At 40.6% G+C, this 25,321-nt stretch overlaps 1 protein-coding gene and 1 long non-coding RNA gene across 10 annotated transcripts in view; one reads left to right on the forward strand and one right to left on the reverse strand.

Annotated features, from left to right (window-relative positions):
• Window positions 1-23,566, reverse strand: part of TAF1B (TATA-box binding protein associated factor, RNA polymerase I subunit B) — a 59,067-nt gene extending 35,501 nt beyond the window's left edge. For 3 of the 8 annotated variants that reach the window (XR_007470835.1, XR_007470836.1, XM_033437460.2), the window contains exons 1-7: window positions 23,509-23,560; window positions 22,048-22,146; window positions 18,443-18,530; window positions 16,166-16,263; window positions 14,443-14,538; window positions 11,485-11,638; window positions 5,543-5,699 (exon numbers count right to left, since the gene is read on the reverse strand). Coding sequence is in view for 3 of the 8 variants with exons in the window: in XM_033437460.2 (XP_033293351.1) it covers window positions 5,543-5,699; window positions 11,485-11,638; window positions 14,443-14,538; window positions 16,166-16,263; window positions 18,443-18,530; window positions 22,048-22,146; window positions 23,509-23,526 (710 nt within the window). In the remaining 5 variants the exon portion in view is untranslated. Of the gene's footprint in view, window positions 1-5,542; window positions 5,700-11,484; window positions 11,639-14,442; window positions 14,539-16,165; window positions 16,264-18,442; window positions 18,531-22,047; window positions 22,147-23,508 lie in introns of all 8 variants that reach the window. The other 5 variants (XR_007470833.1, XR_007470832.1, XR_007470834.1 and 2 more) reach the window with 5 other exon arrangements.
• Window positions 23,567-23,820: 254 nt separating this feature from the next.
• The window catches only part of LOC117203270 (uncharacterized), a 72,349-nt gene continuing 70,848 nt past the window's right edge, over window positions 23,821-25,321 (forward strand). For both annotated transcript variants that reach the window (XR_004485964.2, XR_007470839.1), the window contains exon 1: window positions 23,821-24,033. This is a non-coding gene — a long non-coding RNA (uncharacterized LOC117203270). The remainder of the gene's footprint in view (window positions 24,034-25,321) is intronic.

Genomic DNA, 25,321 nt, shown 5'->3' on the forward strand with positions numbered 1-25,321 from the left:
AAAATATATATTCCATATATATGTGTTAGCATACGGTATTTGTTTTTCTCTTTCTGACTTACTTCACTCTGTATGACAGACTCTAGGTCCATCCACCTCACTACAAATAACTCAATTTCGTTTGTTTTTATGACTGAATAATAGTCCATTGTATATATGTGCCACATCTTCCTTATCCATTCATCTGTCGATGGACACTTAGGTTGCTTCCATGTCCTGGATATTGTAAACAGTGCAGCAATGAACATTGTGGTACATGACTCTTTTTGAATTATGGTTTTCTCAGGGTGTAAGACCAGTAGTGGGACTGCTGAGTCATATAGTAGTTCTGTTTTTACTTTTTTAAGGAAACTCCATACTGCTCTCCATAGTGGCTGTATCAATTTACTTTCCCACCAACAGTGCAGGAGGGTTCCCATTTCTCCATACCCTATCCAGCATTTATTGTTTGTAGATTTTTTGATGATGGCCATTCTGACTGGTGTGAGATGATATCTCATTGTAGTTTTGATTTGCGTTTCTCTAATGATTAGTGATGTTGAGCATCCTTTCATGTGTTTGTTGGCAGTCTGTATATCTTCTTCGGAGAAATGTCTATTTAGGTCTTCTGCCCATTTTTGGATTGGGTTGTTTGTTTTTTTGATATTGAGCTGCATGAGCTGCTTGTATATTTTGGAGATTAATCCTCTGTCAGTTGCTTCATTTGCAAATATTTTCTCTCATTCTGAGGGTTGTCTTTTCGTCTTGTTTATGGTTTCCTTTGCTGTGCAAAAGCTTTTATGTTTCATTAGGTCCCATTTGTTTATTTTTGTTTTTATTTCCATTTCTCTAGGGGGTGGGTCAAAAAGGATCTTGCTGTGATGTATGTCAAAGAGTGTTCTGCCTATGTTTTCCTCTAAGAGTTTTATAGTGTCTGGCCTTACATTTAGGTCTTTAATCCATTTTGAGTTTACTTTTGTGTATGGTGTTAGGGACTGTGCTAATTTCATTCTTTTACATGTAGTTGTCCACTTTTCCCAGCACCACTTATTGAAGAGGCTGTCTTTTCTCCATTGTATATTCTTCCCTCCTTTATCAAAGATAAGGTGACCATATGTGTGTGGGTTTATTTCTGAGCTTCCTATCCTGTTCCATTGATCTATATTTCTGTTTTTGTGCCTGTACCACACTGTCTTGATTACTGTAGCTTTGTAGTATAGTCTGAAGTCTGGGAGCCTGATTCCTTCAGCTCCATTTTTCTTTCTCAAGACTGCTTTGGCTATTTGGGGTCTTTTGTGTTTCCATGCAAATTGTGAATTTTTTTGTTCTAGTTCTGGGAAAAATGCTATTGGTAGTTTGATAGGGATTGCATTGAATCTGTAGATTGCTTTGGGTAGTATAATCATTTCCACAATGTTGATTCTTCCAATCCAAGAACATGGTATATCTCTCCGTCTGTTTGTATCATCTTTAATTTCTTTCATCAGTGTCTTATAGTTTTCTGCATACAGGTCTTTTGTCTCCTTAGGTAGGTTTATTCCTAGGTATTTATTCTTTTTGTTGCAATGGTAAATGCGAGTGTTTCCTTAATTTCTCTTTCAGACTTTTCATCATTTGTGTATAGGAATGCAAGAGATTTCTGTGCATTAATTTTGTATCCTGCTACTTTATCAAATTCATTGATGAGCTCCAGTAGTTTTCTGGTAGCATCTTTAGGATTCTCTATGTATAGTATCATGTCATCTGCAAACAGTGACAGTTTTACTTCTTCTTTTCTGATTTGGATTCCTTTTCTTTTTCTTCTCTGATTGCTGTGGCTAAAACTTCCAAAACTATGTTGAATAATAGTGGTGAGAGTGGTCAACCTTGTCTTGTTCCTGATCTTAGTGGAAATGGTTTCAGTTTTTCACCACTGAGAACACTGCTGGCTGTGGGTTTGTCATATATGGCCTTTATTATGTTGAGGAAAGTTCCCTCTATGCCTACTTTCTGGAGTGTTTTTATCATAAATGGGTGTTGAATTCTGTCAAAAGCTTTTTCTGCATCGATTGAGATTATCACATGGTTTATATCCTTCAATTTGTTAATATGGTGTATCACATTGATTGATTTGCGTATAATGAAGAATCCTTGCATTCCTGGGATAAACCCCACTTGATCATGGTGTATGATCCTTTAATGAGCTGCTGGATTGTTTGCTAGTATTTTGTTGAGGATTTTTGCATCTATGGTCATCAGTGATATTGGCCTGTAGTTTTCCGTTTTTGTAACATCTTTGTCTGGGTGTGGTATCAGGGTGATGATGGCCCCATAGAATGAGTTTGGGAGTGTTCCTCCCTCTGCTGTATTTTGGAAGAGTTTGAGAAAGATAGGTGTTAGCTCTTCTCTAAATGTTTGATAGAATTCGCCTGTGAAGCCATCTGGTCCTGGGCTTTTGTTTGTTGGAAGACTTTTTTTGTTGTTGTTGTTGGAAGACTTTTAATCATAGTTTCAATTTCAGTGCTTGTGATTGGTCTGTTTATATCTTCTATTTCTTCCTGGTTCAGTCTCAGAAGGTTGTGCTTTTCTAAGAATGTGTCCATTTCTTCCAGGTTGTCCATTTCATTGGCATATAGTTGCCTGTAGTAATCTCTCACGGTGCTTTGTATTTCTGCAGTGTCAGTTGTTACTTCTCCTTTTTCATTTCTAATTGATTTGAGTCTTCTCCCTTTTTCTTGAGTCTGGCTAATGGTTTATCAATTTTGTTTATCTTCTCAAAGAACCAGCTTTTAGTTTTATTGATCTTTGCTATCATTTCCTTCATTTCTTTTTCAGTTATTTCTGATCTGAGCTTTATGATTTCTTTCCTTCTGCTAACTTTGGGTTTTGTTTGTTCTTCTTTCTCTAATTGCTTTAGGTGTAAGGTTAGGTTGTTTGAGATTTTTCTTGTTTCTTGAGGTAGGATTGTACTGCTATAAACTTCCCTCTTAGAACTGCTTTTGCTGCATCTCATAGGTTTTGGGTCATTGTGTTTTCATTGTCATTTGCTTCTAGGTATTTTTTGATTTCCTCTTTGATTTCTTCACTGATCTCTTGGTTATTTAGTAGCGTATTGTTTGGCCTCCATGTGTTTGTATGTTTTACAGTTTTTTTCCTGTAATTGATATCTCGTCTCAGAGCGCTGTGGTCAGAAAAGATACTTGATACAACTTCAGTTTTCTTAAATTTACCAAGGCTTGATTTGCAACCCAAGACATGATCTATCCTGGAGAATGTTCCATGAGCATTTGAGAAGAAAGTGTATTCTGTTGTTTTTGGAGTGAATGTCCTGTAACTATCCATTAAGTCCATCTTCTTTAATGTGTCATTTAAAGCTTGTGTTTCCTTATTTATTTTCATTGTGGATGATCTGTCCATTGGTTAAAGTCCCCTACTATGACTGTGTTACTGTCAATTTCCCCTTTTATGGCTGTTAGCATTTGCCTTATGCATTGAGGTCCTCCTATGTTGGGTACATAAGTACTTACAAATTGTTATACTTCTTCTTGGATTGATCCCTTTATCATTATGTAGTGTCCTTCTTTGTGTCTTGTAATAGTCTTTATTTTAAAGTCTATTTTGTCTGATATGAGAATTGCTACTCCAGCTTCCTTCTGATTTCCATTTGCATGGAATATCTTTTTCCACCCCCTCACTTTCAGTCTGTATGTGTCCCTAGGTCTGAAGTGGGTCTCTTGCAGACAGCATATATACGGGTCCTGTTTTTGTATCCATTCAGCCAGCCTATATCTTTTGGTTGGAGCATATTTACATTTAAGGTAGTTATCAATATGTATGTTCCTATTACCATTTTCTTAATTGTTTTGGGTTTGTTATTGTAAGTCTTTCCCTTGTGTTTCCTGCCTAGAGACGTTCCTTTAGCATTGGTTGTAGAGCTGGTTTGGTAGTGCTGAATTCTCTTACCTTTTGCTTGTCTGTAAAGGTTTTTTTTTTTTTTTTTTTGCGGTACGTGGGCCTCTCACTGTTGTGGCCTCTCCCGTTGTGGAGCACAGGCTCTGGATGTACAGGCTCATCGGCCATGGCTCACGGGCCTAGCCACTCCGCGGCATGTGGGATCTTCCCGGACCGGGGCACGAACCCGTCTCCCCTGCATCGGCAGGCAGACTCTCAACCACTGCGCCACCAGGAAAGCCCGTCTGTAAAGGTTTTAATTTCTCTGTCGAACCTGAATGAGATCCTTGCTGGGTAGAGTAATCTTGGTTACAGGTTTTTCCCTTTCATCGCTTTAAATATGTCCTGCCACTCCCTTCTGGCTTGCAGAGTTTCTGCTGAAAGATCAGCTGTTAACCTTATGGGGATTCCCTTGTATGTAATTTGTTGCTTTTCCCTCGCTGCTTTTAGTATTTTTTCTCTGTATTTAAGTTTTGACAGTTTGATTAATGTGTCTTGGCGTGTTTCTCCTTGGATTTATCCTGTATGGGACTCTCTGCGCTTCCTGGACATGACTGACTATTTCCTTTTCCGTATTAGGGAAGTTTTCAACTTGCATGTACTGTTAATCACATCTGAGAAAAGCCTTGTTATTTGGTTGATGTGGCCAAATTCAAAGGCACTATCCTCATTTACCAGAGGCATTTTATTTAATCAAAGGGCCTAGTGCCTATGATGATGATGAAGAAAACATAAACAACAATAACCAGCATTGAGTTCTTATTACGTGCCAGGCACTGTGTGCTTTTCATTTAGTACTAATTATTGAAAGTAGTCTCAAACCCTCTGAGGTAGATATTCTTATTAGCCTCATTTTACCAATGAAGAAACAGAGGCAGAGAGAAATTAAATAACTTACTCAAGGTCCTATAACACATAAGTGGCAGAGCCAGGATTTGAACCCAGGAGTCTGGTTCTAAATCTGTGCTCTTAAAATCACTCTACACACTAAAAAAAACTCAAATGTTATTATTTAGAACACATATTAAGCAAGGGAAAATTAACACATTAATGATTTTGGCACATCTTCTATTTAATGAGAAATTCTTACACAGAACGCCATAATTTATTCATTAACTATAAAACGCGGCAGATTACCTTGAAAAATGTAAATGCTGACTATCTACATAACAGGTTCTTTTAATAGCTTTGTTTTTAATTTTGGCTTATAAACGCAACCTATATTTTAGCTCTTAACAATACCAATGTATGCTTTTGTGTAACTACTACTAACATTTGCCAATGTAAAGGTCCTCTGTTCATCTTCTCTGTCAAAAATGAAAAACACTTAATACTACTACTCAGTTAATTAAATGTCAGTTTTCATCTTCAAAGCACTTTACTCACATTAGATAATTAATTTTCTAATACCCCATTGTAAGATAAATAGTATTATTTCCACTACATAAATAAGGAAACCACGGAGATGAATTATTAGCCCAAGGAGAATTAAATTTCAGAGTTAGAATTCAGACTGCCCAATCTTTCCCTTCCTTAATTTAAGCCTCCTTGTAAAATCCAAAATACCCAAGGTTGTCTCCTAGTGCACACAGATAGTCAGTAGAAGCATCATTATACGAGAGGCCCAGCTTACCTCAGAAGATCCGCAAGAGTGATTGTCTCCCTCTGCCAAAGCAATGACAGGTAGCAGAAAGCTAGCGTCCGTGGCACAGTCATCTTCACAATTCCCTTCTCCTTTCGCAGTGAATACTCAACTCCGTCAAGAGATCCAGAACAGACAGATGCTGTTTCTAAAAGGACAAAGGGAGATTTTTAAAAGCACAAGCAACTATTTTGGACAACAAAGAAGAAACCAGCAAAATCCAAAGAGGTATTTTAAATATCTTTAGGTCACTGATATGATCTTTACAAAGAACAATTTGGCAATAAAGAGCAATAACGATTCAGAAGAAAATTGGCCAAAAAGGTAACTGCTGGTTCTTTGTTGGGAGTCGGATGAGCTGAGATTCCAAGGAGGGATTTGTCTTGTTTGAATTTTTGTATAGTTAACAGGAACAATTTTTCAAATAAATAAAAGGACAAACAATTACAAAGCAAAAAATGTGTAATTCCTTTGAGTCACGCCTCAACTCACGTGTCCCCTTCTCTGAGAGGCTCTCCAAACACTAGCTAAGGCAGCACCCCCTCCCACTCCCATCCTCCAGGCATCCTCCCCCACGGGGCATTATTCCATCCTCAACTCATTCATTCCACAAATACTTATCCACCTCATTCTTTGTGCCACTCTTCTACCTCTGGGGAAATGACAGTGTACAGTCTCTCATCTCTCCTAAAACCTACATACTAGTAGTGACAGACAGTAAATAAACACCCCCCCCACACACACAAAAATTTGCAGACAGTGGTTAAGCACAACACAGATGAATAGCACTGGAGCGGCATACAAAATGATGGAAGGGAAGAGACATGTGCTATTTTACACAGGTGGTCAGAGAAGCCGCTTTGGGGAAGTGACATCTGAGCAGAGACCTGAATGAAATCAGAGAATAAGTCTTAAGGATCTGGAGAGGAACACCAAGTACATTAGCAGAGTCAACCTGAAGGAACATCAAGGAAGCCAGTGTGGCGAGAGCACCACGGGTGAGGGGCAAGTGTTAAGACATGACAGGAGAGAGTAAGAAACCATATTGCTAAAGGGCTTTGTTGGTCATGATTTGTACTTTAGATTTTCTTCTAAGTACGTAAGAAGTTTCTGGAGAGTTTTAAACAGAAGAGCTACATGATCTCATTTATGGTTTTAAAAGGTTCCCCTGGCTGCTATGAAGAGTGGAGCTGGGGCGGGCACACGGGAGACCACGATTCCAGGTCGACAACGATGGGCACTTGTACTGGAGCGGCGACCCTACAGATGGTGAGATGTGGCTGGATTCTGGACATACTTTGAAAGCAGAGTCAAGAGGATTTACTGATGGACTGGATGTGAAGAATGAGAAAAAAAGAGAAGACAAGTAGGATTCTAAGGGTTTTGGACTGAGCGACAAGAAGAATGGAGATGCCAGTCACTGAGACAAGGAAGATGGCAAAAGATCAGGTTTGACGAGAAATCAAGATATCAGAATTGCACAAGTGTAAGATTTTATTAAGCATACAAACAGAAATGTTGAGGGCAGCTGAATATAAAAAATCCTATAGTTGAGAAGATGGGCAAGAGATAGGAATTTTAGGGTTGTCAGGATATAACTGGTGTTTAAAGTAAGGAGTGAGGGTAGATTTAAAAAGCAGGATGAGGAATGACCCTGAGAAACTCCAAGTTTTCTCGGGCAAAAACTCTCCAAATTATCCCTCAAAATCCCCTTTTCTGGGCTTCCCTGGTGGCGCAGTGGTTGAGAGTCCACCTGCCGATGCAGGGGACACGGGTTCGTGCCCCGGTCCGGGAGGATCCCACATGCCATGGAGTGGCTGCGCCCGTGAGCCATGGCCGCTGAGCCTGCGCGTCCGGAGCCTGTGCTCCACGACGGGAGAGGCCACAACAGTGAGATGCCCACGTACCGCAAGAAAAAAAAAAAAAAAAAAAAAAAACATGCAAAGATTCAGGGTCAAGACATGTGGCAACACTGTTTATAATAAGACAAAAATTTCAAACAACCAAATGACTGGAATAGAAATGTAATTAAATAACTCCATGCAAGGGAGCAGTGCATAACAATTTACACAATGCTTTAGATCAGTGGTTTTCAAGGTGCAGACCCTGGAGCAGGTATATCAGCATCACCTGAGAACTTACTAGAGCTGCAAATTACCAAACCTACCAGTCTATGGTTTAACAAGCCCTCCAGGTGATTCTGGTGGATGCTAAAGTTTGAAGACTACAGTTTTAAAGAAATATACAAGGACACAGATTTCCATAAAATATTACGTTAAAACTTTCTGTATATATTATATATATAATAACATGTAGGGACTTCCAGTTAAGATGGCAGATTGAAAACATACATTAGGCTCTGTTCTGTCCCACTTCAATTATAAAGAAATTTTCAAAAGATATAAATATGAGAACAAATAACAAGGAAAAGGAGACAACGGTAATAAAATTTTAAAAGCCGGAAAGCAAATGGATGGCTGATTATTGCCTTAGCAGTGCTGAGAAAGCTGGATTCACAGCCAGCAGTAGGGAAAGCCAGAAAGCAATCTAATTTTCCCCTGGGGACCTCTAAGGAAAGCTCAGGAATCGATTAAACCAGGTACCCCTGGAAACTGAGTGAAGTAGGACTAATACTGGGAGGAGAGCTTGAAAGTCCGATTAAGAAGTTAGGCACCCAGACTTCTCCCCAGACTCCATGCGGCCAAATGACTGCTCCCCAATCTTGCCAGAAAATTGGAAGTTTCTCCTCTAGAGACAGTAAAACAAAGGGCTCTCTGGGATAGGGCGTCAGTCACATACACAGTTGAAGTAGGGGTATCTTACTGAAAACAGGAGGATTAAGTGAACATTTACATATTGAGTATTGAGACAACTCCTTCCTCCCCGAGGCCTTTTTCCCACTCAGTTCCCAGAACAGTCAGGTTTACAACCTCCAAATGGAAAATCTGATCAGCTAGGGGGGAAATAAATTAAAGATGACAATGCTGAAGGTTCACTAAGAAAATAAACCGGAGCAGAGCTGACAAGATTAATCATGGGTAGAAAGTTTCAACCAACTTTTCAATCTCCATTCTTAAACAGGACTAGCCTTCTTAGGCTTGTTAAACACTTGAAGAAATCCTCTAATATAAACAGGCAAGGCCAAAACAAATTTTCAAATCCGTGGGAAATAATATTAATATCCTCAGCAAAATAAGAAAAGATGCTCCACAAAAATGAGGGCGTGAACCAAGAGGGAAGATGAAGTGATATCAAGGCAATAAGAAATTTAACAAGAGAGAGGTGACAGAATCCTTGGAATGGTGGTAAAGAGATCCCAGAGACAGCTGGGACACAGGTCTAGAAATACATCATTCTAGATCAGAGCAGCTCAGAAGCTCCAGAAAGTCTATTACAGAAGATGAAATTGACAGAATATCGAAGGAATTGAGAGATTTTCAGAACTGAGGGGAAGTGTGGAGATACATTAGTAATAAATTATGGATTAGTAATAAATAAATAGAAAACTAAACAAATAACAAGACAATCATCAACTCTGGAAAAACCAAAAGACATACAGAAAAAGTAATCATAGTAAGCTATGTGGTTCAGTTCTGACTAGCATTTATACATTTACAATTTAAGCACCAAAAATTGATCCAGTAAAAAATTATATTGGAAAGATAGAGAATGAGAAATTCATAATTGTGTGTTGGTAACTACATGGGGAGGGGGGCAGTGAAGGATGAGTGAAAGAGCTAAGGCTTCATCTTCCATAGTGGGAATTTAATCGCTAATGTCCAAAACTGGAAATCAAGATGTAGTACTAGAAGCATGCGATAGGGATACGCAGGTTGCAAAAGAGTTGAAAATGAATGCCTCTTGGAAACAGGACATTTCGGGGAGACAATGGACTGCAATTTATTTTTATTTGTTATTTTTGTAATTTATTATAACAAGTCATAAATTTATTTGAATTAACATGCATGTAGAACTCTGATTAAAAAAATTTAAAGAATGATGAAATAGCTCACATTTTTGCAAAACAAAATAATAAAACTCTTTCCCTTTCTCTCTATATATACATGAATAAAAAACCTGAGCTGGGACGAAGTGAGAGAGTGGCATGGACATATATACACTACCAAATGTAAAATGGATGGCTAGTGGGAAGCAGCCGCATAGCACAGGGAGATCAGCTCGGTGCTTTGTGACCACCTAGAGGGGTGGGATAGAGAGGATAGGAGGGAGGCTCAAGAGGGAGGGGATATGGGGACATACGTATACTTATAGCTGATTCACTTTGTTGTACAACAGAAACTAACACAACATTGTAAAGCAATTATACTTCAATTAAAAAAAACAAAAACAAAAAAACCTTTTGGAGTATAGTAGAATACAGTGGCAGTGGTTATTCTGGGGTGATACAATAACTAGTGATTTTATTTTCTTTATGAATATCTGCATTTCTTTGGCCGCACCGCACAGCTTGTGGGATCTTAGTGCCCCGACCAGGAATTGAACCCGGGCCCCGGCAGTGAAATCCTAACCACTGGACCGCCAGGGAATTCCCATGAATACCTCCATTTTATAGTTTTGTAATAAGAGTTGTCTGAATAGTTACACTTAATGTAAAAATGAAAATAAGGCTCTAAGGATCACCATTTACTAAAAAACAAGCATGCAAACAAAAACCCCTAACATAGGTAAATAATCACGATGCTTTCTTTAGAAGGCTTGGATGGGGGTACTTTCCTGGTGGTCCAGTGGGTAAGACTCTGCACGCCCAATGCAGGGGGCCTGGGTTTGATCCCCGGTCAGGGAACCAGATCCTGCATGCATGCCACAACTGAGAGTCTGCATGCCGCAACGAAGATTCTGTGTGCTGCAACTAAGACCCAGCACAGCCAAAATAAACAAAGAAACCAAATAAATAAATATATTTTTAAAAATAAATAAAAGGCTTGGATAGTTTAGGGTCGTAGTCCTCTGGGACTATCTGAGCCAGGCTTGCCTGAAAGCATGGAGAAGGAAACTCCAGAGACTCCATGCAGCCCAATTGTCCTAGGATTCTAACTTCTTTGGACACAAAATGTAACTTAACTGATATCTGTGTCATTGTGCAGTCCAACAAGAAATGTAGATATGCTGAAGAAAACAAAACAAAACAAAACAAATGAGGACACGTTGATAATAGGAATTTTTAATCTTTGGAGGGCTAGGGGCTTGCAAATAAGCACTCCATACTTCTGAAGTGTTTTGCTGAAAATTTTATATAACCATGCTTAATGCAGATTTCAACAATCCCTAACACCAGAGGTTTGGGAAGCTATCTCTCAAAGAACTCTATCAGCACACATCAAGATTCTAGCAATCTATAATAAATTCTTGGTCTGTTCTTTGAGCTCTGTTTTCCACCACTTTTTCTTTTTTAAAGGAGTGTGGAAACTAATATCATGAATAAATGCTTTCAGGAGGTCTATATCTGTAACCTTAAATATATTCCTTATCTACTTTAAATTATGGAATTAAATCAGAAGGTAAGACACATGTATACACACACATAATATGGTACGTTTTATTCAGCCTGCTATGCTGAGAAATTGGGCGACTATCTTTGACTCTTGTCTGTCTTACCTTATGGCTAAGTTCTGCCATTTCTCTGCTGCAACTTTTCTCTGAAAATTCTGAGCCCACACCTAGCTTTACGGAGCTAGCATCCTTTGTGGATCTACTTACTGTTTAGCTCCCTTTAAAAATCACACCAAAAATCTCATGTAGAGACGATGTACCTTTTTAAAAATTGTACTAAGATTTCATTTAGTTTACCTTTCTCCTTGCCATATGATTCAACAAGTCATTCTTCCTCGCTAGGCCAAGTTTCCCTCCTTGGAATATGAAGAGATTAGACTATTTTTAAGATGCATTGCCAGCTAGTTTGATTCTCATCTTACCTGATTGTGATGCTTTGATGATGGGGAAAGGCTTTTGAGTGTGGACATCAGGCTGAGATTCTGCTCCACTTTCAACAAAAGAAGGACAGCTCAGGTCACTCAGCAGCTCAGGCTCACTGTCCCAGTCTGAATGACTTGGATTATCTTCTAATACCTATTTTGTAAAATTATGATTTTACAGGAATTTACAACATAATTAATTTCCACAAACATCAACAATTCCTGAGCATCACAAACACCAGAAAAGGACCCCTCTAGAGACCTGCAGCCGTCCGCCCAGTCCCCGCGACCGGAGGAGCCCGACTTCCGCACGTGCTCCCCAGCACCTCCCGGCAACGCTTCTTGGAGAAGGGCTTCAGTCAAGCGTGAGCAAGGAAACAGGCAGACATGTCAGGCCTCCTTCTCTCTGTAACTAACACCTCTCTTGCAGCTCTAGTATCAACACCAATAAAAACATCAAGTGTCAATAATGACTCCAGGCACACTAAGGCTTGACAAGGATATACTATCTCTTACCCTTGTTTAATTTTTCACACATGTATTGTTGGAATGGTGGTCAGAGTGTCCCTAAGAAAGGTCAGCGGGCTGGCTACCTAAAGGCCTCACTGACTGACATTACCTTGGGGAACTGATCACAGTCAAAAAGCCATGCTCTCAACCACGCAGGCCAAGAAACTTGATCTTATTATGAGGAGATAAAGCTCATGTTAAAGAAAACCACAAGAGAATGAGACCAAAAAAAATCAGGGACAGGATAATGCTTGCGTGTTCTGTCAAGCACATCCCCTCCGACAGGCGAGCCCACGAGGGGCCAGGCAACCATAAAGCTGGCTGATAAGCGGAGACTCTGAGAAAACCGAAGCAATCCTGAGGAAACGTCCACAGGCTCCCGCAGGCAACCGTCTGCCGGCAGCTCCACCACGCGCTCTGCCCTCCATCGGATTCTTCTGGTGTGCTCTCCACGCTCCCCTCTAAAGCCAGTGTCTCCCTTTGTGCACTCGATCCCACCCACTTTCTACTCAAAGGTTAGCACTCACTTCTATTCGTTCTCCATCAAGAATTTCTTCTTTCTCCTGTATCGTTCCTATCAGTGCACCATCATGAATTCCACTTGAAGAAAAAAATTCCCCTTGACTCCAGCTACAAGGCGATTTCTCTGTACTTCTTCGCAGCAAAGCGCCCAGAGAGAGCTGTCCAGACTCGCTGGCTCCAATTCCTCTCCTCTCCGTCCCCCATTCCAGGCGGAGTTTTGATCCCACTGCTCCGCTCTTCGACTGTCAGCCCTCTCCCTTCCTGAGCTGGAGGCAGCATTTCTCCCAGTGGATCACTCCCCTCCTCTTGAAACACTCTGTCCCTTGGTTTCTAGAATGCCCCCTTCACTCCCTAGGCTTTCCTCCCACCTCACCAGTGGCTCCTCAGGCTTCTTTGCTGATTCCTCCCTCTTTTATCCCAGACACCTTAACCCTAGCGTGGCCCAGAGCTCAGTTCTTGGTCCTCTTCTCTGTCTTCACTCCTCAGGGATGTCATCTGGTCTTGTGGTTTTAAATACCATTCACTACATATATTGCTTTCAATTCTAAAATGCACTCCCATGTCTCCGCATTCTAACATCCCTGAAATCAGGATGTGTCTTACAATCAGAGGCATGTCATGATTTAATTTGCAGCATTATCTTTTCTTGGAAGTACTTAAAACAATGGTGCATCTTACAAACAATGGCATTTTAGTTTTGATTATAGTGTAAGCTGCCAGCTTCTAAATTTACATCTCCAGCCCAGACCTCTCCTCTGAGCTGAAGATCTGCATATCTGAGGACGTGACATTTCCTCTTGGATGTCCAAAAGCTGTCTCAAATTTATGCCCAAAACTGAACTATCATTATTCCTGCTCCACCTGCTACTTCTTTTCTTTATTTATTTTATTTTATTTATTTTTGGCTGCATTGGGCCTTCGTTGCTGTGCGTGGGCTTTCTCTAGTTGCAGCGAGTGGGGGCCCCTCCTCGTTGCGGTGCGTGGGCCTCTCGTTGTGGTGACCTCTCTCGTTGCGGAGCACGGGCCCTAGGCGGGCAGGCTTCAGCAGTTGCGGCACGCAGGCTCAGTAGTTGTGGCTCGCGGGCTCTAGAGCACAGGCTCAGCAGCTGTGGCACACGGGCTTAGTTGCTCCACGGCATGTGGGATATTCCCGGACCAGGGCTTGAACCCATGACCCCTGCACTGGCAGGCGGATTCTTAACCACTGCACCACCAGGGAAGCCCCCACCTGCTATCTCTAAACTTCTTGTTCTTAGGACCTATTTCTTTCACTGCTGGGTCACTAAATTCTGCATGTGGAACCTACGAGACCCCAACCAAAGAAGGAAACACTGGGCCAAGTTTCTAAGCTCTTAACAAAAGTCTGTCAAATAGATTCAGAATCTCTTCCCAGCCCTGGAGAGTAAGTATCACACATAAAACACATCACAGCTTACCAAACCCACGTTTCTCAGCAGTGGAATCCGCCCCTACCCCAAATAAAATGATCCATGGCACACTTACAAAGCACTAACAGCAAACTGCTAAAAATCTAACTGCTTTGACGGATGGGGGTGGGTGGTGAAACACCCAGATGATAACTGAGCTGAATCTTGAAACACCAAGTAAAGGAAGTAGGTGTTCCAAGCAGAAAGAATAATATACGCAAAAAAGCTTTTAATAGCACAATGGTAGAAATTCCTTAAGCTTCTATTTAGAAACTTAACCACAAATTTCTTTGTTTTCAACTGGCCAAATAAGACATCAATGTCTTATTTGGGGTCAGTGTCTAGATCAGTGACCCTGTCCTTCTGGACTGTAAAGGAAACCTCTTCACTGAAAACCCTCTGACAAGCATCATAAACCCAGGTAAGGCTGAACCTCCTCTTCATCTCTACCCTTCACTAGACATGTTTTCTGGTCCCACTTTTCAGATTTGTGACTTACCGTAGTTTTCCTTCTACTGGTATAAACTGGGTTTTTACAATATGCCTGCTTGCTCTTCTGAAGGTAGCGCTTCCAAAAATTATGTAAAACTTCATTCTAAGGTAGAAGGGAAATGAGTGGTGCTTCAGGTTATGATGAAAAATATACTGGCACATCTACACCACAGAATCGCTACTCTCCTGTACTTTACATACTGCTTCCATCTATATGTATTCTTACCTAAATTTCCTGAAGAAGAATGATCATTTCAATGTCAGGTATACGGGAAGCATGGAATAAATTCTTCTTAATCTTAGATTTTAGTTCCTTATAGTCACCTAGTTGAATCCCTTCCTTTGACAAGTTAAGCAAATTAAGATTCAGAGAAAGAAAGTAACTTACATGCGACTACACTTCCAGTTAGGGGCAAAGCTGTTACTGGGTCCAGTGACCTATTGACACCCCTCCCTCTTACTGCCCCCACCCTCGTCCAAGTGAAAGTAAAACAAAACAAACAAACAAAACAATTTTTCCATTTATTCATCACCTACCTGCTAGGTACAAGGCATCCATAAGCTTTAACACAATCCTGCAAGATAGCTACTATCTCTTATTTTACCACTGAAGAAACTGAGTAACTTTGCCAAAATGACCTAGCCAACAAGTAGAAAGGCCATGAATGGGATTTGGAGTCGGTCCTGATTCCAGAGCCTGTGTTCTGGCTGTGCCATTTAACTGGTCAGGTCTAAACGGTTATACTCATGGGTTAATTTCAGAGAAACTGTTTTCAGGATTAATCCCGATGAAGCAGATAGAAGGCTACGCAGGTATAAACCCTACTGAAGCTAGTTGGTGTAACTAATAGAAACCACTTATTGAAAAACACTTATACACAGGATGACTGCAAGGAGAAACCAGAATCACAAAGCCCAGACTACCAGTAATCTTACCTGACGCAGTGACTGTCATGGGTAAGGCTCAGAGTCCACTTAGGCCATGCACTGGCCTATGGGTCATCCTGCCAGCCTGCCGCAGACACTGGTTTGAACAGCAAAGGCTGCTTTACGAATCTCTTCTTGGTGACTTCAGGAGACACTGACCTTTCTCCCTTTTCTTTTTGCTCTTATTTTCATTTATGAGCATACTGCTATATACTGTCGTGTTTACTCACGCCACATATGCATGAAACCCTCTCTCCAGCTACGCTGAATCCAGCAGCATCACTGTCATCTGGAAACGTGTTAGGACTGCAAATTCTTGGGCCCTACTCCAGACCTACTTAATCAGAAACTCTGGAATGAGGTCAAGCGATCTGTGTTTTAACAAGCCTTTTAGGTGATTCTGATACACACACACTCAAGTTTAAAAACCACTGGTTTAATGTATTTTGCTCTCAAATTGTGAATACTGCATACGACATCCCCTAGGAAATTAAAAAGCACACTAACACATAAAAGGCACCAATAAGTGGGCAAAGTTATTTGTTTTACTTTAACCCAGTGTTTCCTAAATACCTGAAGACTAAAACCTTATTTTCTTTTGGACGTATTACTTATTTCTATCCTGTAGAACACACTTTAGGAATTGCTGGTCTAGTAAAAGGATTAAAGCAAAATCATCAGAAAAATGATTCTTTCTAGTAGGCCTAATGTTATTACTGATAGCCCTCCTTAGTATCACTCTAAGTCTACTGTTCTTCAAACAACAAAATGTAAAGCTAACATCTAGGCACAAATGGACTTACCTTTAACTCTGGGCCTACTCCAAGGATCTGTAAGGCTTTTGCTTGTTGATAAAGTATGTGCTGAAAACCTTCGCACACATACCAATCCCAGCCTTTCTCTAAATGACAAATGACAGGTTTCAGATATTTGCATTCCCAACTTACTAAATGCAATGCTGCTACATAGTTACAATTGTGTTTTATACACTTCAACCGGAATTTTTTCATACCCCTGAGTAGAGTTTCCATTCTTATACTCTCTTGCTTCCCATCTGGCAAATCTGTACATAAATGCTAAAGCTAAACAACATTTTTATAATTTATCAGATTTTAAATATTTTAAATTATCTATAGTTTTTCTGAAATGTTAATGTTCAGAGACAGAAAAATGAACAGTCACCACATTAAAAAAATGAAATAAGTTTTATAAATGTATACTGTACTGAACAATGGCCAGCAGAATCCTAAATGAAAGGATACTCAACACTCAGCCACTGCTTGTATGACTCCTCTGTTCCAACTCACATGGAAAGGGAACAATGAGTATTTGGAGAATGAACGAACAGAAGTGAAGATGTGAAGCTCCAAGATCGCAGGAAAGGGCAATAAGAATATACAAAGAAAGTAAACTGCTCAACGGCATTCTCCTTTTCTCAAGATGGTTCTAGGTTCTTGGGTGAAACTGAAAGCAAGGAAGCTAAGATTTATTGAGCTCAGCCTAGTTACCAGGTATTTTAAGTAGGTTACTTTCTTCCAACCTCAAAACAACCTTAAGAGATTGTGACGAGAACTGCCACTGCAATGGACAGAGCTACATGTTTAAATAAAACTACCAGTTGAAGAGAATGTTAAAATCTGTTAAGACCCTTATGTTTTACCCCTCCCTACTGGACAAATACTGTAACTCTTTGAAAAATATGTTATGAGCGCACAGCTTCTGAAGTCTGTTACCATGACTCCAAGAGGTTCTCTCCCCTCAGAATGTCACAGGACTCCTATGCCCTTCCCTTACCTCAAATGTCACAAGGCCTTCCCACCCCTGCTGACTAATGGACTTTCTGGAAAGGGTCTTAGCTTGTATAGGAGTAAAATAGGAAGCCTGTAATTTTGACGCTTTCCAAAGGTGAGGGAGTTTAAACTCTCCAAGCTCTATCCATGTGTGCTCTCTCCTTCCTGCACACTGCTCTGACAAACTGATAAAGTCGTATTTTAAATTCTCAGTCTGGGTTCCTATTCTATATAATAAATGGTATTACATTCTCACTTTACAGATGAAGAAGCAACTAAGGACAAAGAGGTTGAATGTAAGACTCAACATTTAATTTGAAGCACCTGACGTTCCTTCAGCAATTTAAGTTTAAAATATACAATTTTAACTATTAGATAGGTCAAGTCCAAATTAATCAGGTTTTACTCTAATAAAATTTAATTAAAATTAATCAGGTTTAGCCTAATAAAAATAGTCACTACTAAAGGTTAAACAGGAACATGAGTTGGCATTTTGGCAGTCTCTCTGTTATTCATCTAAGAACAGCAATGTATTTCATATAGATACTTCATTAACATTTATATATATAATGTATTTCATGTGTGTATCCTTAAAGCTACCTCAGATAGAAGAGTCCACCATTACCATTAGCCTAGTTTCAAACCTGAGAATCTGGCCCTAGGCAATTAGTCACAGAAATAAAAAGCATCAGCTAAACTTAACCTCAGATTCTTCTCAATAATGGTTAATTATTATGTACTCACTGGATTAATGAAATAGAGTACTTTTCAAAGCACACCCATGCTGAGCTTATTTTAAGGGAAAATAATTTTCCCTATTTTAAAAGGGTGTGTTCAAAATTCAGTGTGAGAAATGGATTTCTGAAAGCTGAATATCATGTTTAACTTGCCTAACCTGACAACTCCACAGCTGATTCATTTCAGAAAATAAGCATTTTTCTTTAAAAGCACAGAAAATCATATAATAGATAACAGATATAAAACAGAAAAACATACACCAACACACAAAAAGAAATATGCTACATTTGCTAAGATTATTTTTGGCATAATAGTTGCTCCACTGGAAAATCAAGTCATTAACAATAAGCAGAATAAAAAATGGACATGTTTTAAGACATCTGCTTCCAATTTTACCATCAACAATTATCCACTCTAATTCTACTTTGGATTACCTGCTTAAAATTCTGGCAACTTCTTTAGAATCTATTTAAAATTCCATTCCACATCCCCAAATCATGAAAGTGAAAACATGATTGAAAAATGCTAAGCACATATGAAGAAAGAGCTTACCAAGTTTTCGTTTTCTTTTAAGTCCCCGGTTGATGGCTTGTATTTTAGTATTAGGAATAGCCCCAGTGTTTATAACTTCCCTAGATCTCTGCAGGAAATAGAAGCAGACCATTAAAAAGACCATAAAAAGATAGTTTTACATCTCCTTAACTATACTGCCAAGCATGTTCTGGGATGTATAATGAACCAGACTGTGAGTGCCAGGACCAATGATGGTAATATTTTGGGAAAATTAGATAGAGTGTAACATTCTGGTTAGCCTTTATATTGCTTTTTTTTTTTTGCGGTACGCAGGCCTCTCACTGTTGTGGCCTCTCCCGTTGCGGAGCACAGGCTCCGGATGCGCAGGCTCAACGGCCACGGCTCACGGGCCCAGCCACTCCGCGGCATGTGGGATCTTCCCGGACCGGGGCACGAACCCGTGTCCCCTGCATTGGCAGGCGGACTCTTAACCACTGCGCCACCAGGGAAGCCCTATATTGCTTTCTGATTCAAAATTTCTCAGTACCTAAAACTGTGCCAGGAACACAGTAAACACTAAATAAATGTATGTCAAATGAATAAACTTTTATTTTAAATCGATTTTTGTCTGAAACCAATCGTAAAGTCAAATTTATTCACTTTTTTCTCTATCCAAAACATACTTTGAAATTAAAATAACTTCTGTATTCACTGTAGTCAGCAATGCCTAAGCTACACACAGATTAGTTTCATCCTACTTTTCTATGTTTGAATAATACTCTAAAACAGCTTTATTTATGAAATTATAAAAGTGCTACTTTTATTCTTAATCAAACCTATAGGATTTTAGAATGACTAAATGCTGAGTACAGTTCATCCCAAAGTCTTCAATTCTAAGTTCTCTCAAGGGCTGGTATCTAAGATTCTGGTTCTCTCACAACCAAAATATAAAAGAATTAGGTCTAAATGATGGGGAAAAGGTGAAGATTTTTAACCAACAGGGAACACTTATATATTTGTCCAAATTTAGAGATTTGGAATGAAATTTATCTTCAACTTTCATTAAGAACAAAAGAAATGTCTCTAACAGGATTTTTGGAATACATCCTCTCTCGTTAAAGAAACCACATTCAAAGCAGTTCTGGTGGACTGGGTTGGCCACACTGAGAAAATAAGACATGTCAGAATACACACCAAAGCAGTTACCCAGCAAAAACAGGTAAAACCTATAAACAGTAGGCAAGAAAAAAAAAAAAAGGGCTTAAAATCTGGATTAGACAAAATGTGAAATAACTAAAAGCTAGAAAAAGCTACATATACAAACTGAAGCTGTAACTAATTAAATTACTGAATAGTTATATTGTGGAATATTTATACAGTCAATTAACACGTCCACAAATGTTTAGAATAACACAGGACAATATTTATTAAGACAGAAGATTCAGTGGTACTCACCCACATCCCCTTTCCCTTCTCATACACAGAAAAAAAAAAAAGAAGACTAAATGGAAGCTATGAAAAGAAATGTTGTATCTTGAGATCACTGATAATTTTAGCTTTCATCTTCATAATTTCTAAATTTTCTACAATAAATCTGCTCTTATGATCATAAAAATCTATTAAACTCACACAATTCTAGCATACACCTTTATTAAATACCCACAAAATACTTCCGAGAATGTCTATAATATAAATTGGCCGGATTTAAGACCTGAAAATTTTTTTCCTGTATAAAATCAATCAAGATAACATTCTAATTCCTTTATCAATTCAGAAGGCCTTCTTCCAGACAGTGGAGTATCTAAAACATGAGAATTATATACAGAGTAAGTTGAAGGGCAATGAAAGGAGCAGAAAAACAGGGGAAGTTGTGCCACAGCCTCCACTCTTTGGAGGTGCAAACCACCATCTCGTCGGCCGTTCCCCACCCGCTGGATTTCCATACCGCCACGCCACACCCCCGCTCTCCAGGAAGGACTGATTGTGTCACACTCTATATGAAGACAATAAAGCCAAGAGAAACCACTTAAGTTGTGCAACACAGAGCTCTGCCTATCACATGGGAGGCATTGAGACAGGTTCTGCGTCTGTTTAAAGATGGTGCCCACCCTCAAGAATGCTACATTCTTGACAAGTTATTCCATACAGGCTGATATCTTTCAAATGTGGAAACAGTGGCATTAGGGGCTTTCAAGTTAAAAAACGACTGCAGCAGATTTTATCAGACAGAAACAAACAGAAACATTATCAAAGACAGAAATAAAAGAAAGCAATTAGTTAACGTAGTTTAATTTCTCCAAAAATAGTATATGCTGACTTCATCTGCTAACGATAAACAGTCATTTAGACACATCTTCCTTCACCATGTTTACATCTGCACTGCTGGTACAAAAGCAAAAACTATTAATGCCTCAATATACATCAAAGCAAACTGCACATATTTAAAGTGTACAAGTTGATGTGTGTGTATATCCACGAGACCATCACCACAAACAAGGTAATGAACATATCCATCACATCAACAATTTCATCGAGTACATATCTTCTTTTTTTTTTTTTTTTTTTAGTACATATCTTCTTAATACTCTGTGTGACCAAATGGGAAGCCGACTGAAGAACAAAGATTGTCTCAAGGAAAAGCTCTTGGGTGACTGAGTTGCAAGCGACATTAACCACTTTTCTCAAGAAAACTATTTTTTACTTCATACATTTTGTCCAGGCTTTTAGTTGTTTAAGGTGGGCTCCTGTTACTTCATCCTGGCCAGAAGAAGTTCACACAGTTACTTATATTTGCCCCAAATTTACCTTTCTTATATAGGCCTATATGGCAAAGGTAGTATATCTGTTCCTTCCTGGCTCTGTAGACTTTGAGCAAATCCTTTTCCAGAGAGCAGAGTCCTGGCATGTTTAGCCTGTCCCAGAGGACCTAGCACTCCCAGTGTGAAGGTAGCCTCATTTACCAAGGTTCCACAGGACAGTAGGCCAACCTCTACCTTAAGAGACAGGTGTGGTGGAATAAAATGACCACTGACGTTGGAAGCCTGAGGTTCAAGTCCTGGCTCAGCACTCTATCCATGTGACTGTGGCAAACTCACTCAACTGATGAGCCTTACTTGCCCCATCTACAGATAGGTGTAATAGTATACACATCTCACGGGTTGTTATGAGGGGATGAATTAATGGATGAGAAAACACTCTGTAATGTGTAAGGCACTGTACAAAGATATAATGACGATGAAGCACATTTCTCATACTCCCAACAGTCTTTCTAACATTCCATCTTCCAAACCTCTAAGCTACCACAATACATTAAAAACTCTTAAATAAGTGGTAACTAATAAAAATAAATGCATCATCTTGTAAGTGCAATTTTAATTATTTCCCCTTATATACATACTACACAGTCTGAATCAGGAAAATATTTATATATGTGGCCCAACATAATTTCAAAAGCTCATCCTAAATCTGCCTTACAAAGTCTTCAACCCTTGTGTAAGCATTTGAGGACCGCTTACATTTTTCATATTTGGACATTGCCTGAGTAATAAAAATAGATCAGTTTTGGGGGGACCTATGCCACATGTTAGGCTGACACTGCAACTTTTAAAGCACAAGCAAATTCATAAATGAGGTCTGTTACTTACTTCTGTAACATTGTGGCAAGAAGTGCAATAATATTTGCCTTCATCAGTGAGACCCCAAGAGACAGCAGCACACTGAGAACAACGGTCTTTGAACTCTTTCTGTAGGAGAAAAGGAAAACCACATTCAATACATTGTACCTAAACACTGCAGTTCTACTTAGAGGGTTCCCTACAATTTTACTCTATAAATAAAGAATCACTGAGAATAGAAAATATACCAGAGGGATTATCTATAAACAAGAAGAACAGTTCAGTCTGAGCCATTTGAAACTGAATTAAACTATTAAATGTTTCTAAAATATGCAGTGTGTGAGGGTGAAAAAAAAAAAAGACAAAGAAGACAAGGTGGTAGGGGTAAAGTGGGAAAAAAAGATGAGTAAATAAAACTCCCTGAACATGCTGTGAGGAAAAAGATGATAAGATTCAAGAATAGAGAAGATTTAAAAAATAGAAATAGCATACCATTTGGAACTTCCTCCAGGACACTAAGACACCACGAAGGAGCCACAGTTTTATTAGGGTTGTTTCAAGTTTCAATTTGTTCACGCAGCAGTATAATGTATAATGTATAATGTATGTACTAGGCACTTAACTAGGTGCTGGGGATTTGAGGGTGAGCAAAACAGACAAGATCCCTACTCATAACTATATACGACGCTAATGGTGAGTTCTAATTGCTAATTTCATTAACCTAGCATCTACAGACGTTAACCCTCATTCAGTAGACATTTATTGAGTGTCTACAATGAGTAAGGCCTTCCATCACCATAATGCTTCTGTACATACATAGACTGGCACCAAATTATCTATTTGCAACTCTCTGGTGCGTGAAATCTTATTATTGTTGATCTAATTACCGACTGTTCCTCTAACACCATCAAAGAGTGGCATTTTATGAAGTGGGTCAAAATGCATGCCAAATCTACTTCAACAAGTTGGTCAAGTTTTCAGCGACTCCATGTGGATAACTATTGTAATCTTGGAGTGTCCCCAAACCCGAATTTGGAATTCCTGCACAGGCCATGGCTAAGATTCGCAGAGACACCAGCAGGGGTTACTTGGGGGTGTTCTGGTTCCAAACCCCGCCTCCCTCGCCTAACCTCCAGCATCAAAGGAAACTTCTGGGTGGTCCCGTTTAGAGATGAGACACGTGCATGGCCACCCCACAAAACCCACAACTTCAGCCTCCTCCCGAAACATACCCACATCGACGAACACCCCACCGTCCCTTCACCCACAACCTCACCCAGCCAGAAACTCCAGCCTCTTCCCCCAAAGCGCGGGCACACGCGGCCCGCCAGCCCCGCCAGCCCCATCCCTGTCCCCACGCCGCAGCCTTCCGCCCCGTTCCCCTTCGGCCAGTGGCCGCCCCCACAGCCAACCGGCGTCCTCCACCCCTACTCCTCAGCCTCCCTCCCCTCCCGCCCCGCCGTCCTACTGCGCGGCACTCGGCCCCCTCACCGCCTCCTCCAGGTCCATAACGCCAACAACAACAACAACAACGCCGCCGCCGCCGCCGCCGCCGCCGCCGCCGCCGCCGCCGCCGCCGCCGCCGCCGCCGCCGCCGCCGCCGCCGCCGCCGCCGCCGCCGCCGCCGCCGCCGCCGCCGCCCGTTACCCCGGCAGCGAGAGCAGCTTCCGGGAGCGGCGGGAAGAGCCCTCCGGGCGGAAACCGATACCCTTGACTTTGGATTTCCGTCTCTCGCTAGCTCAGGGATGAAGCGCCACTGATCCTGCATCACCAGGCAGCATCCCTTTCCTAGCCGAGGTAACTAAAACCAATCAGTAAAAAAGTGGGCGGTGCCTACTGCTGAGAGGATTCAGTCTCTGTTCCGGCAGCCTTTCCGGCCCGGCAGCTCTCCTGCTCTCGGGCTGCGAGGGGGGAGCGGTGGCGTGGACTCAGAGCGCTCGGGGCTCTCCACCTGGTTTTGGCACAGGAGAGGCACCGGGTTCTGGAGAAAAGAACACGTGGTTGAGTTAGACCTGGGTATGTAATCATGGCTTTTCTGCTTCTTTGTGCCTCAATTTCCTCCTCTGTAAGAATTAGGTGTTATCTGTGGGTCCCTCGCGATGGAGCCTCACATGGTAAATGCTCATTAAATTTAGCTTTATTGTTGTCCCTTCATTGGGCACTTTCATTTCATTAAACAGGCGCTGTTTTAGGTCTTGGGGATTAAGCAGTGAACAAAGTAAACAAAAATTCCTGCCTTTATGGAGATTATAATCTGGTGGGGAGAGACAAAAATACATAAGGAGAATATATGGTATGTTAAACGGGCATGAGTGCCAAGGAGAAAAATAAAGCAGGAAAGGAGAATGGGAGCCATACTGTGGTTTCAGTTTTAAATGGAGTGGTCAAGAAAGGTCTCCCTGAGATGGTGACCTTTGAGGCAAGGGAGCAAGAACCATGTTGGGAACCTCATTCCCGGCAGAGGGAACAGTGAGTACCAAGGCCCTAGTCCTGAACCTCATGCCGGACCCTTTAAGGATCAACAAGGAGGTGAGCGAGTGACTGGAACAGTGAGCTAAAGGGAGAGTAGAAAATGAGGCAGGGGCAAATTACAGCTCTAAGGACTTAGACTTGGAGAAATTAGAGACGCCGTTGGGGGAGTTACACAATCTTACATGTTTAACAGATTACTTTGGCTGTTGTGGGGAGAGTAGACTGCTAGGGGGCAAACGTAGAAGTTGGGAGGCAAGTCAGGAGTCTGTTACAATAATCCTGGTAGCTTGAACCAGGTAAAAGCAGCAGAGACAGTGAGAAGTAGACAGATTCTGGAAATGTATATTTTGAAGGTAGAACCATAAGGATATCTTGATGGATAAGAAGCCCATCAAAGCAGCTGTCGAGGATGAAGGGAGTCGAGGATAACTTAAAGATTTTTGTCCTGAGCACGTGGAAGGGTGAAGCTGTATTTGACAGAGTAGGGGCAGACTATGGGTGGACCAGTTTGGGAGGGGGGTAGAGGAGGAATCAGGAATTTGACTTTGGACCTGTGAAGTTAGAGATGCTTATAAGACCTCTAGGTAGGATGAGAAGGCAATTGGATATAGCAGTCTAGCATTCAGAGGCAAGTTCTGGACTGGAGATATATATTTGGGATTTATCTCTGTCTAGATGGTATTTAAAGTCATGAGAGTAGAGGAGATCACCAAAATCTCCTTATTCACCTGTCAATTCATTTCTTTTGCAAAGTCGTTAAACACCCACTATGTGGCAGGCACTGTGCCAGCAATTGGGAAATGAGAGATAAACAGGACAGGGTCCTTGCCTT

This window comes from Orcinus orca, chromosome 13 (assembly GCF_937001465.1).
Source record: "Orcinus orca chromosome 13, mOrcOrc1.1, whole genome shotgun sequence".
Lineage (NCBI taxonomy): Eukaryota > Metazoa > Chordata > Mammalia > Artiodactyla > Delphinidae > Orcinus > Orcinus orca.